Source organism: Nymphaea colorata, chromosome 12 (assembly GCF_008831285.2).
Source record: "Nymphaea colorata isolate Beijing-Zhang1983 chromosome 12, ASM883128v2, whole genome shotgun sequence".
NCBI lineage: Eukaryota > Viridiplantae > Streptophyta > Magnoliopsida > Nymphaeales > Nymphaeaceae > Nymphaea > Nymphaea colorata.
In genome coordinates, this window is record NC_045149.1 from 4897966 (window position 1) to 4910476 (window position 12511).

Here is a 12511-nt window from a genome sequence, read left to right on the forward strand (position 1 = left end):
CATAGAGCGAACTAGTTCGTGGGCTAGGAGATAGTTGTCATGGATGAACTTTGCCAACAAGAAAGCATTGTTGATTACTTGATATAACTCTGCACTTGATAGGTCTTATGCACTTCACCATAATGCAACTTGAACTTCATGACATTATTGCAAAGCAAAATTGGTTTAAAGGTATGAAGTTTAACATCATTTAAAAACTTAGAAATGATTTTGCTTTTTGGAATGTTTGAGAAAAAATAGGGTTTTGTTTTGAAATGAAGAAGAAAGGGACTTGCCCATGAGTACAAGGCCTAGCCGTTCCCATTTCACTTGACGTTTTAGCATTTGGTCATTTTTTCCGTCAGTTTTGGCAAGGCCTTTTTGGCAGTCTTCTTTCCTTTATGCTTTTCTCTGAATGTTGTGTTATGTTAAATGGACCCATAGTTGGACATAGTAGTCCCTCTCCATATGAATAAGTGAACTTTTAGCTACTCCAGTGAAACTCACGTGCATCACCCTAATCACGTGAATGACTAATTTCCCTATCCAAAGGTTGAGTAAATTTTTGTAAGATCTAAAACAACTGGAGAGCTTCTTTCCCAAACTGAAGATCCTAAGAGCTTCTAGGGATGTTAACAAATCCAATTTAGATCAGTTGAACCACATTAAAAGCGTTAGACATGGGGAAAAAATTTAATATCCGATTAAAAAATCAAATTCAAATATAAGAAATGACACACAATCGGATTTAGATTTATCCAAAACTAAAGATGTTGATAGCTTATTTGGATGTCAATAAATTCAATTCAGATATGATGTCCAACCGAACCTCATCAATAAAATCGAATATGAAAAGTAATTGATATTAGTTTAAGGAATCGGATCGGTGACAGCCAATCAGATTTGGATTTGGATTCAAAATTAAGTAAATAGCGTTTAAATTTTGATTTGCATGCAGCTTAAATATAATTTTTTAAATAGATATCCTATAGTGCCATTCAGATTCGGTGTAAGTCAGATTTTTTATTCATATGTTAATTTAAAAATTGAATTTGGATCAATTCAAATTATGAATCCAAATTTTGAATTCGGACATGGCATAGAATTTTCTTCATCAATGAATTCAAACATAGTAAAATATATATCCAATTCAAGTCGGACCCATTGACATCCCTAAGAGCTTCCATGGCTTATTATAGATTCTCACCCATTAACGAGGGTTATAATTCGAACGTATCGTGTCGAGTATGCAACCATATGTTGACCGATGTCAAAGATTATACACCAAAATTACCGGTCCGCATAACCATTCAATAGGCTGCCCGTGATAATTGCGTCGCTTCAAAGTTCTTTTCTTTTCTTTCCATTTGGAAGATTGCCAGGAAGACGCACCATTTCGCTTCTAATGAATGTAAAACCCCTCATTCTGCTGTTGTTTGACAGAGAATCTCCTTACTAGCTGGGGTCGTGTGGCAAGAGGCGCGCACCTTGAACTATATACATAGAAAGCATTTAAATGGAAGAAAAAGATTAAAGAATTCTGGGGGTGTTTATAAATAGAATTCTGAAAAAGATTAAAGAAAAAAGTCAAGTCAGTGATGCACCGGTGAATAATCAAGAAGTTTGCCAGAAAAAATGAACAATATGAGGCCATTTACAGGTCCAAGTAGAACCCTGAGTAGTACCAACGAAATAAGACTGACAGATTATCATTCCTTAAGCAGAATGGTTAGAAGTCAGAGTCAGAACCCAAGAACTTTAGACCTACTGCACTCGGCAGACAATCCGGCAAATCAAATACATCCATATAGAGAAAAAGTCTTGAAAGAAATCATGAACCTGTTATAGGCCCCATTTTCCAAAATCTACAGTTATACAGCATAATTTTGCTTCCAAATATGCCGCACAAGACAGAGGAACGTACAGCTGAGAGATTGATATTCATGAAGTGCTCTCTCCCTCTCCCTCTCTCAGTACATAAATGTTGAATACTGTTTGTTCACACAAGGAAAATCTTGAAGAGAAAAGGAAACTTTCTGTTGGTAACATCAATATGTTATTCTGTTAATCACACTACATACAAACAAGCCTGCCCTTTCACCGAAAGAAAGAAAAATACCACAAAACAGGCTTTTTATGAGGGACTGTTCAAAGAAATAAACCAAATGAACCAATTATGAACACACAACTTATTTCTGATATAGACAAACTATCAAAACAAAGACCACCTAATCAAGCCTCTCTGACGTCATCCATGACTGACGTATGGACAATCCAAAATGTTATGACCCCTAAAGGAAATCAGAAAGAAATGAATGTCAAACGTTTTAGAATACTGATCTTAACTTCCAAGTCAGACTACTGAAGTTACCTTCCAAGTTCAGTTACAGCCTCTTCTATTAAATCTTCCAGCAACCACACTTCAATCTCTTCTCCTATGCTCCCTGTATCCAATCTAAGGTCCATCCATTTGTTGCTCTTTGCAAGATCTCTCCCAACAATATGATCCAATGTCGGTGATTCGTTGGAGTGGATGGCAAGGTGGCTGTTTATCCCTGCCCATACCTCTTCAAGGAGGCGTTCACCTATTGGGAAAGGTCGAATGTTGAGCCGTTCACAGAATCCAAAGGATCGCTCTAATATCTCCAGAAGAACCTCATTAACACAATCAAAGAGAAGCAACTGATCCACTGAAACTTCAGAAGGTGGATCCACCAGGAGAAATATGGATGGGTGTAGGGGCTGGTTTATGGAATCCCAACATGGATCAAGTTCCATATCAGCTGTCAGAATTGAAGCTTCTAATAACATTCTCACGTACTCATAATCCACTCCTTTGAGCTGTAAACAATTTCCCGTAGCCATTCTTGAGAGTGAAGCTGTTGCAAGCATTCCATCCTTATCAGAGAGTCCCTCCCTACTTTGAGAATACTCTACCTCTTCAAAATGGATTTTCCGAGGCTTTATAGGAACATCTGCATGCAATGCGGACAATTCAATGCCTATATTAGTTGAGAAGAAGGAAAAGAAAGCCACATTGCATATTACAAAAAAAAAAAACCTTGTGGGACGGGGACACAGATCTCAGGACTTGAAAAGTCTTCAGTAAAATCTGCCTCTAAAACTGAAACTGGACTTGGCTGCTGATGCTTCTCACAGACATTCTCTGATAATACAGATGGATTGGAAGCTTCGTAATCTGAGGGAATGCATGGGGAGGAAACGGCTATATCTTCTGAAGAGACCTAGAATGATAAGGATGATGTAAGATGTCCATAATCGCAAAATAAGGAAAGATTGGTCTAAGAAAAGGCCTTTGCATATGTAAATAGGGTACTTTAAAAGGCCACAAAAGTGAGTTTTGTACAATTACTAATTGTGCAATCCATGTTAAGTCTGGAAACAATCCAAGGATAATGTTCTCAAACTCAAAATACTATGGCTATCCAACTTGCAAATAACAGAGAGCATGCTTGTCAGAAATAAGAACCTCGTCTACTAGTGTCAAGCATTCCAAGTTGACTATCTCTTCCGTTTGTTGTGATGAATAAGAGATGTGTAACACATGGGGACCTCCTGACTGCTCCTCCATATGATCAGGTTCAGCAGGATGAGAAAGCTTGGTTTCACTTATTTCTTGCTCGGCATCTGCTGGTTCCTTTCTGCTTTTATTGCCTGCAGAAGCACCAAGAGAAACAAGGAATTGATTTCTTGTAATTGAAAATGCATGTTCAAGCTCCAAAAAAAAAAAAAAAACACACCTATTGGACTCTCGATTCTTTCACTGCAGGTCCCTTTTTCTAGATTGCCATTCTCAAGCCCTCTAGAGGGTCCACCTGCCTCAATCTGCACAGGCTCTTCCAGGTCTTCCTTTGCTGGAATTCTGCATTCTGACTCACATTCAGGACCCAGGTGCTTATGGCAAGAAGAAGCTTGGACCTCATCAGAGGTGCCTCTTTGAGGACTGAAAGTAGGGTATAATACGCTGCACTCAGGCAAGGAAAGTAATCTCCCTAGAGTAGTAGTAGGTGGTCTGCTTGAGAAAGGCTCATCAGCATCTGTGACATTGATGATCTCAGATAGAAGCTTCTGAAATTCTCCTGTACTAGCTGAGTCTCTAGGCTCTGAAAATGAGCAAGGATATGGTATGTTCTTGTTTTCAAGACAGTTGAAATCATGAGGTGAAGATAACTCATCAACAATGATGCCCTTCGATATCAAAGATTTATGACTTTTCTCTCTCCGTCTTTCACTTTGTACCCATCTAGTAGTTCTTTTACGAAGGTCCGAAGATTCACATCCTAGGTATCTCTTGGCTGAACCACTGTTAACCTCTTTAAAACCCTGATATCCATGAAAGAACCTATGAGGAGTACCATCCATGGATACATGATGCTGCTCTGCTTTTGCATCCAATATTGCATGTTTCAACTTCCGTTTGAACTCCTTAAGAGAAAAAGGAGCCGTCAGTTTCTTTCCAACCTGCTGTCTCATGTCAAAATGAGATTGTGGAGAAGTGCTTGGACTCAAGCTGACATTTATATTAGGGAGTCCAGGCTTCAGAACAATAATTTGAGTAGAATTCTGAGAGCCATGGCCTTTTGTTAGTGATTGGTTTCTGCCCCACGATTTATGCCCCGTTCCATAGAACTTCTTTTCATTATGATTGCTGAATATTTGATCTACAGTGTCTTCTAACAATTCTGAAGCATCCAAAGGCTTGTTTGACTCCATTTTTGACATTTTCTCCATTTCAGCATTTTTTAATCCTTGGATATGTTTGGCTAAAAGTGAATTAGGATCATGAAGAAGTTTGATAAACAATTCCTTGTTCAAATTCAGTATCTCCAATGCATCCATAACTTCTTTTGAATGTTGGCCTCTGCCATCTTTTGAGAGGCACTGAGCCATGTAAAGTTTCTGGTTCACAAGAGCTTCTGTTGCCTCATCCAGCTTATCGTTGATACCATGGTAGGCATAATCAGTTTTTTCCTGTTCCAACTTTGATAGCTGACAAACATCTATGTCAGAGAAACACTGCAAAGGTGTAGCTTGGTCAAGAGTGCCAATAAATCTCTCCATGGACTTAGAGTTGTGAATAAAAACATGTTTTTTCTGTCTGGAAGTGCCCCTATCACCTAACTGAAGATTGTGCACTATTCTAGGTATCTTGAATTTCTGCTTTTGATGCTTTTTAGAATGGTTTTTCCTCTCCAACACAGCTGGGGAGAAGTGACCTTCACTGTTGTCCTCAGATATTTCATCGTACATATGTGGTTTCACATGTGCTTGATATGTTTGATCAGTATTTGCTTTAGACATCCATGTTTCATCTAATTCTTTCCATTCCTGGCAACAAGAAGATCACAAATTAGTTTTACTTGGGGCAAACGATTACTTTGGACAATGTAATGGAAGACTCTACAATCTGGATATCTGACTATCTGAGTGTGTGTGTGGCTGCATGCGTAGATGGTCTTACCATTACATTGTCAACTGAAGAATAGCGTCCCTTTTGCTTTTTGTAACTGCTGCTGAAGTTTAGTCTCCTTGAATATTGAGTACCTAGACATAGGCAAGCCCGCTCATTAAAATGCAAGCAGAAGCTGCTCCAAGCTTACACCAACCGTCTACCCTTTCATCTATAACATTACCAAAAAATCTGACAGAAACTAGGAAAATACACAAAATAGCAATGGACATCATTATCCACAGACAAGTTCTAACTAAACTGTAAAATGCAAGTCCACATTCTTGTTTGATGTTTCTCATTTAAAATATTTCAGATGTTGCATCATTGTGAACGATCTGCCAAGCATGCAAACATTGTTCAAGGACATAACCTATGGTGGAAAGGAGCAAAAGATGTTCTATTCCATCCACTAAAGAAAGCAGGCCAGGACAAGGTGCATAAGACGGCATAAGTGAAGCACTAAAGAGCTCATGAATGAAACAATCAAACATCTTGCAACATATGTTTGATAAGCATAAAACACATACTGAAAACCTTGAGAAAATTATTGATGTCATGAAAAGTATTTCTCCAGTTGATAATTTCACCAACCAAAAGTTTATTCCAGAAACATGAAATTTTGAAGACAAGCTTTTATGTGATTATAAATCCTAGTTTTCCTCTTATTTATTGTTGAGACCTTAATTTACTCATATATGAAAAAGATAAATGCTTCTTTCACTGCTGATAAGTAAGCTTCCAGCAAATACTTAATAGGATACTCAAAAGTTATAATCCAATACTAGGCAAAATTTTCAACGGATAACATCATGTTTTCCATGTCACAGAATTATGCATTGAACTGCTGGAATCTCCAGAAATGGACAAGATTTGTTGCTCTGAGTGCAGAGAAAGAAATCTGTGCCCAAAACTACTGCAATAAAGAAAACCGATTGCTTCAACAATAACAAGTGTTATGACTATTCCAAAATCGTCAAAAGGCCGAGAAGAAATGCCACTATTTTAAATTTCTAACAAATTGCAATAGAAATTCTGGAATAATGAAGATATTTATGACCATTGACCTTGGATTCATAACAGACGAAATTTATCTTACCAACAATGGCATTTGCACCATCTCTTAGTCTTCTGTCGGATAGCAATTTCTGTACAGAATGACCCTGGTGGAAGTCAAAGATTCTAAGCAGACCCCACACGCAACCAGGTTGGTGTTTCTCACACCGAACATGGTGCTTGTCCATCATTTTCTGCTTCATTTTAACTGTTAAATTCCTTCAAGCACACCAAGGTTGGACAATCAGTTTAAAGCCTGATTGAGATTGGAGAGATGAATTAGTGCATTTCACAAAATCCATACTTAAGAATCTAGTTAAATGCACATCAGTATTAACGTTAAGGGAATTGAAAATGTCTCGACGTAGATAACAGTGTCCACCGTGCATGGGTGCAGAATTGGAGCCAAGATGCATTGCTAGTGCTCTTGGTATGGTATGTCATTTCTCAATAATTAAAATATGGGTCACCACTATGCACACAAAGATAGCAAACTGATGTATAAGAATTAATAAGACCTACTAACAGTAGAAGCCCAAAGACATGAACATGATACACAAATAATGATAAATATGTAACAAACAGGTCCATTATGCCTCTTCTTAATCCTAAAGCAAAAGAATCACAAGTACCATCTCAAGTGCAAATTCTAGACTAGCTCTAAACCGTCACTATTAAGCATGAAAATTAAACAATAAATATTCTTTGCTGATGAAGTATTGACCATGCTCAACGTAAGTTTGACTTGACCATGCCCCAGCGTACCTTTCTGTGTTCAAGACCTGTGCGGTGCCTACATGAGATGCACATGCCAAGCAAAGTGTCTGTCTAACATAGTTCAAGACTCGGCCAATACATGCAAGATATGATGTTCTTTTGTGTGGATGGCAGTAGATATAGGTTCTTCCTAAACACCTCTATTAGTTAATTGTCTTACTTTGTTAACCAATAACTTGTATAAGGAAGTTGAATTAATCCCTAAGTTTGCAGCTATGTAAAGCAAAGAGAGAGACAAAAAAAATTAAAGAAACCTCCAGTCACATGATTTTAGTGGCTTAGTTCAAGAGAATGCACATTAATGTAGCAATGACAATCGTCTATTAGAACTGCATGGAACTGATTGATCAGCCGCAGAGGAAATATCTGATATTGGAAGATCCTCTGACAGGATTCCACATCCAGCACTCAGAGAAACATAAGAGAAACGTTCTTGCTGGTGCTTCCACCAACCAATCACGAGGGAGAGATAGATTTACTGAGGTTAAGTAACCTTGAAAAGAAGTAAGGAAACAAAGAAACTACAGACTTCCGACAAACGGTCACATCATTTTTTTCTCCTAAGAAACTAAAGTTTCTTGATAGCTCCAATAGGAAAATAAATAGCATCATCAAGGCTTCCAAAAGCATACCCTTTAAAGAAGAAACCATATAGGCAGAAAGTGATTCAGATGTTTGTAAGATAGGAATTCTTCACGGTAAACAGAAAATCAGAATCACATACATAAAGAATACAAAATAATGCAATTAACTAAGAAACTGTTACAGTTAAGACTAGGTCCAAGGGTAGCACGCGGCCTATAGAAGCTCCAATAATATAAATATTTTTCAAACCCAAAAGGCTGCATGCATCAAACGCAATAAATTGTGTCAAAGAAATTCTCAGCATAAACTTCACACAAGATGCTTCAAAATAAACCATAAATAGAGAAAAAAGCCAGGATCCTCAACGGGGTAAACAGTTGACGTTCATAACCGCAAGATAGATAGCACCACACTCACCCTTGGATGGATCAACGGATCGTCTGCCACCTTAAGTTAGCTCCGCCAATAGAAAACATGCTTGAATCTGCTGCATACCTCCGTCAAGACTTTTCATGTTCTTAGAGTGCTCCTTCAACATCAAGAAAATTTCAGAATATCTGAGGATTACTTGAGCAGAAGACATCCATCTAAGGAAACCCCCTTCAACTTCTTTCTTATCCTTTTAACTCTACCTCCATCTCAGGAAACCTTCAACGGTTTGGGCTATTGTTGGTGGCAAAGAAAGGACTCAAACCCCGCCGGCAGCTTCACTCAAATATATTCACAGCAGACTCCTAAAATTGCTAACTGTCATCGAATGCACGCTTTCATCATCCGCCTAGTTCCTAGCAGAACCACTGAATTTGAGTCCCTCCGATCTCGCTTCGCCGTTGAATGCCGCCAAACAAGATTGGTACCTCAACGAAACACCTCTCTCTCTCTCTCTGTCTCTTGGCGCCTTTCGGCAACCCAAATCCAATAAAGCTTATACAGTGACCAACGAAAAGCAGCTTGATTCAGCAACCTTTATCCCACCAATTCAACTCTCTCTCTCTCTCTCTCCCTCTCTCTCACATAGAGGCTTGAAAAAGTAGCCGAAACTTCCACATTACTTTTATATAATTTCGGGAGTAAGGACGAGATAATGAAGATACGAAGAAAACTCCTCTTTCGGAGAACGCAATGTGGCCCCTCCCCACTATCAGAAGGCCCTTCAGAGCCCCATTGATCTAAAAGTTGGACAACCCAAACCACCCCCAAGATGCCTTCCTTTTCCCACCGACCATGAAAGCTAACAAATCCAGTTTCTCGTCACTCTGAGAAGATCATCAGGAAGAGATTTTCCTGCAAAATCGGAAAAGACAGGGTCAGACGACACCAGGATGATGAGAGGTGTGAAACTTAAAAACACATTCAAATATAAGCCTTGCCCCAGTACAGTGATCCCAATGGCGGGAGAAAAGTTAGTTGTCGTGTTAAAAATCACCGTCTTTCTGAAGGTGGTGCTGGAAAGCAGAAGAGAATTAGGGAAAGGCTGCAAATGTCTCTGTTTCTCTCTCACTCCCTCCCCCCCTCATGAGAAGTATGGAATCGGGTGGGTGAAGAAAGGTGATGGAAAAGCGGAGAGCCGGGTCCCCAACGTTGCGTTTGCATGAAGCAAAAGTTGGAGCATCTCTCTCTCTCTCTCTAGCGGACAATTTCCCGCAGTCTCTGTATCTCTGCCTGTATCTGGAATATAATGCCGTATAGTCCACTCCCGGAATTTCTTCCTCCCCGCATCAACTCGTTTTTTTTTTCAAAGAAAGCGAACGAGAAGACGGAGAGACACTCAGAAAAAGACGAAGCCTTTGAACCACGTACCCGCAGCCCACACTGCACTCTCTTTCTCAACAACTGCCCTGCACAAATTCTTGGGTTCCCTCCTCTCTCCCCCGGGGCTCCAGCCACATTGCTTCTGCCGCTGTCTGTGAAGACACGAGCACGCACACACACACACCTACGTACAGATTCTCTCTCTACTACCTCGAATTCTTCTTCAAGATTTTCTTGGGCCAACTTGTGGCGCCCGCAGAAAAGTGGACACGGCACGGCGAAAGATGAAAAGGATTCATCTTCTACTGCTGCCACCTAACTCCCTTCCATAAATATAAAAGCAATCGTCCAGCTCTGCTGCACGAAGGATGTTATTTGTGATTACTCCTCACTCAAATGGATTTTCATTTTGTCGACTCATTTCTCTCTGTTGTTTTTTTGCAATTACTGGCTATCCATAAACAGCTCTTAGTAAAACCCATTTGTGCACAAATTTATGCTCTGCCTCTGCCTTTCAAGTTTTCTTATTTATTGTAGGAAAGTTTCTGTTTCCGAGCTTGCCTTTTGCTTAGAACTTTCCAAAAAAAGATTCCAACCAAATTTCTTGCCATTGTTTTAATAAGGACTTTACTTCTTCATAAAAATTGTGAAAGTAAAACCTTAATGTAAGATTATGCTAACCCGATGGAGCTGCAATTTTTTTTGTTCCACAGGACCCTTAGTACCAGGTTTAATATTTTTTATGAAAAAGTTCTTCTCCTTAAAAAAATTTCAAGTCAACATTTCACATTAAAATTTATAGACAAAAATGAGAATTTTCCTTTCAGTTTTTAGTAATTTAAACTGAATGTATATTGAGCACCATTTTACCAGCTATGCATTTTGATTAGCTTTCTAAAAAAACTGTTGACTTTAGGCTAAAAACTAGGTTTTATATTATTTCAAAGCATCAACAAAGAATAATAAAAGATTTTTTATGATTAGCTTTTAAATTTTATATGTGCTTAGGCTTAGGTGATTGGGTTTATCACAAACCCAGATTTCACAAGACTCATTTTTGAAAACGGTTTGAAAATCATCCTCCTCAAGTTTTTTTTTTTTTTATCCTCTGCATGTCAATGTATTTATCTCCTCAAAGGATGTCAATGTATTTATCTCCCCAAAGGACTTGGTGTAATGGTTGAGACAAAGGTTAGTAAGCGGCACATTTTCGTTTTGAATCCCTGAAGCATCAACTATTTGTGTTGTAAAAGAAGAGCGGCTAACATGCAAGTTAAAGCACCGGCACTCCGAGGCACTGAAAGTAGGTCATGTACCATAAGAGATGAAGGATTGGGGTAGAAAGTTCAGTGATAAAATAAAATACTCTTCGTACTCACACAGGAACTTGTTTTTATTATCCAAACAAAAATCAAAAGTTTGAGTAAGTGAGAACCAACTAAACAAAGCATGCTTTAAAAACTATTAAAAAAAAGCCCAGTTTTCACAAAACTAAATTTTCACAAAACCTCATTATTATTATTTTATGGTGCCACCTAAAACCCAAACCATGTGAACCAAAAGGTGTTGTTTATGATTCATTTTCCACTATCCCACCTAGCCTCAGCAAGGCATGTTTATGCCCTGTCCTTTCTAACTTGTGGGGTCTCCTCATCACCAAGTATGCACAAAGGATTCAAAGAAAAGCCAAAGGCTTCCACTCTCATTTATTCTCATAACTGGTCCTGGTTGTACACTCACTCACTCACTTTTTCACCTGTTATAACAAATCCAAATGTCTCACTCACTAAACACCAACACACCTTTATGAAAAATGAGAGGTTCTTAATTGTGGGGTGTATAGATCAGGTTTTTAATTGTGGGTGGGGGGACCTCATCTTCAATCTTCTTCTTCATTGTCATACCCTAATCTTGTCTCCTCTATCTCCTTTTTACTTGGTCTTGCCTGTGGTCCAACCATATATACTTAATTACTCCGATAAAATAAATTGAGTCAACGTCGGGTCGTCACTCTCTCCTACCGATATAAAGCAGTTGTGGAGTTAGAAATTTTTGGTTGAGGAGCACTCAGATATCAAATTTTAAGCTTTTAAATGGTGTCGATATGCAAATCATAAAAGACTATGAGGCTATCCATATATAAAAATAGATATTGAATATAAGTTTGTATTTTTTTTCCATTTTTTTTTATTTTTTAAGTCAATTTACATCTTTTAAAATGATGTTTAAATTTTAAAAATGGGAAAATGTGGCGATTCAAGCCAATGCATAACCGCTAGACAAAAAGCGCCCTTAATAAAAAATAAATAAAATTTTATCTTTTTTTTTTTTTTTTTACTTTGATACGCGTCGGTGTCACATAAGCTAAGTTGATGTTACATATGTTTCAAGAGATTCCAATTAAAGATGAAATCCAATTTTTACAACATTACTAAATTACACTGTCATCATTATGCAGGCAATAGTGGAGGTCGGACTTACAAATTTGTCCATTATTTAGCCGTTGAAATAGGGGATTGGATTATTTGCCTTATCCAATGTATTTATGAAGGAGACGTTCACATATTTTGGTTCAAGTATGAATCAAGAATAATTAATGCCATATCTAAATCTGATTTTTAAATCTATAATGTTAATCCAAATTCAACGTTTAGACAAACATTAATTTAAATTAGAACCACATTATGATATGTTAAGAACCGACTTTCAGAGAGCCTCAATATAAAATATTTAATTGAAACTAAATCTGAATTTGATTCTCAAGCTAAATCTGATTGGGCAGTTACTTAAGACTGAATCTGAATCCAAATCCATTCAAATGTTACTTAATATGAAATTGATCTAGTTTCTTAAACGGATGTTTGATTTTTTTTTTTAATATGAATTTTTTGT

At 37.9% G+C, this 12511-nt stretch overlaps 1 protein-coding gene across 5 annotated transcripts; it reads right to left on the reverse strand.

Annotated features, from left to right (window-relative positions):
• Positions 1 to 1908: 1908 nt before the first annotated feature.
• LOC116265866 (uncharacterized) lies at positions 1909 to 9919 on the reverse strand. 5 transcript variants are annotated; one of them, XM_031646825.2, is made up of 9 exons: positions 9246 to 9919; positions 8285 to 9151; positions 6549 to 6713; positions 5462 to 5544; positions 3741 to 5328; positions 3470 to 3654; positions 3041 to 3224; positions 2351 to 2954; positions 1909 to 2270 (listed from the first exon to the last, which is right to left on the reverse strand). In XM_031646825.2, exons 3-9 carry the CDS (start codon positions 6706 to 6708, stop codon positions 2228 to 2230), a joined length of 2847 nt encoding a protein of 948 aa, XP_031502685.1. In that variant the 5' UTR covers positions 6709 to 6713; positions 8285 to 9151; positions 9246 to 9919; the 3' UTR covers positions 1909 to 2227. The 5 variants fall into 5 exon arrangements, with proteins under 5 accessions (XP_031502685.1, XP_031502684.1, XP_031502683.1 ...); XM_031646824.2 differs by having other exon boundaries at positions 6549 to 6724; XM_031646823.2 differs by having other exon boundaries at positions 6549 to 6761; positions 9668 to 9918.
• Between the last annotated feature and the right edge of the window lie 2592 nt (positions 9920 to 12511).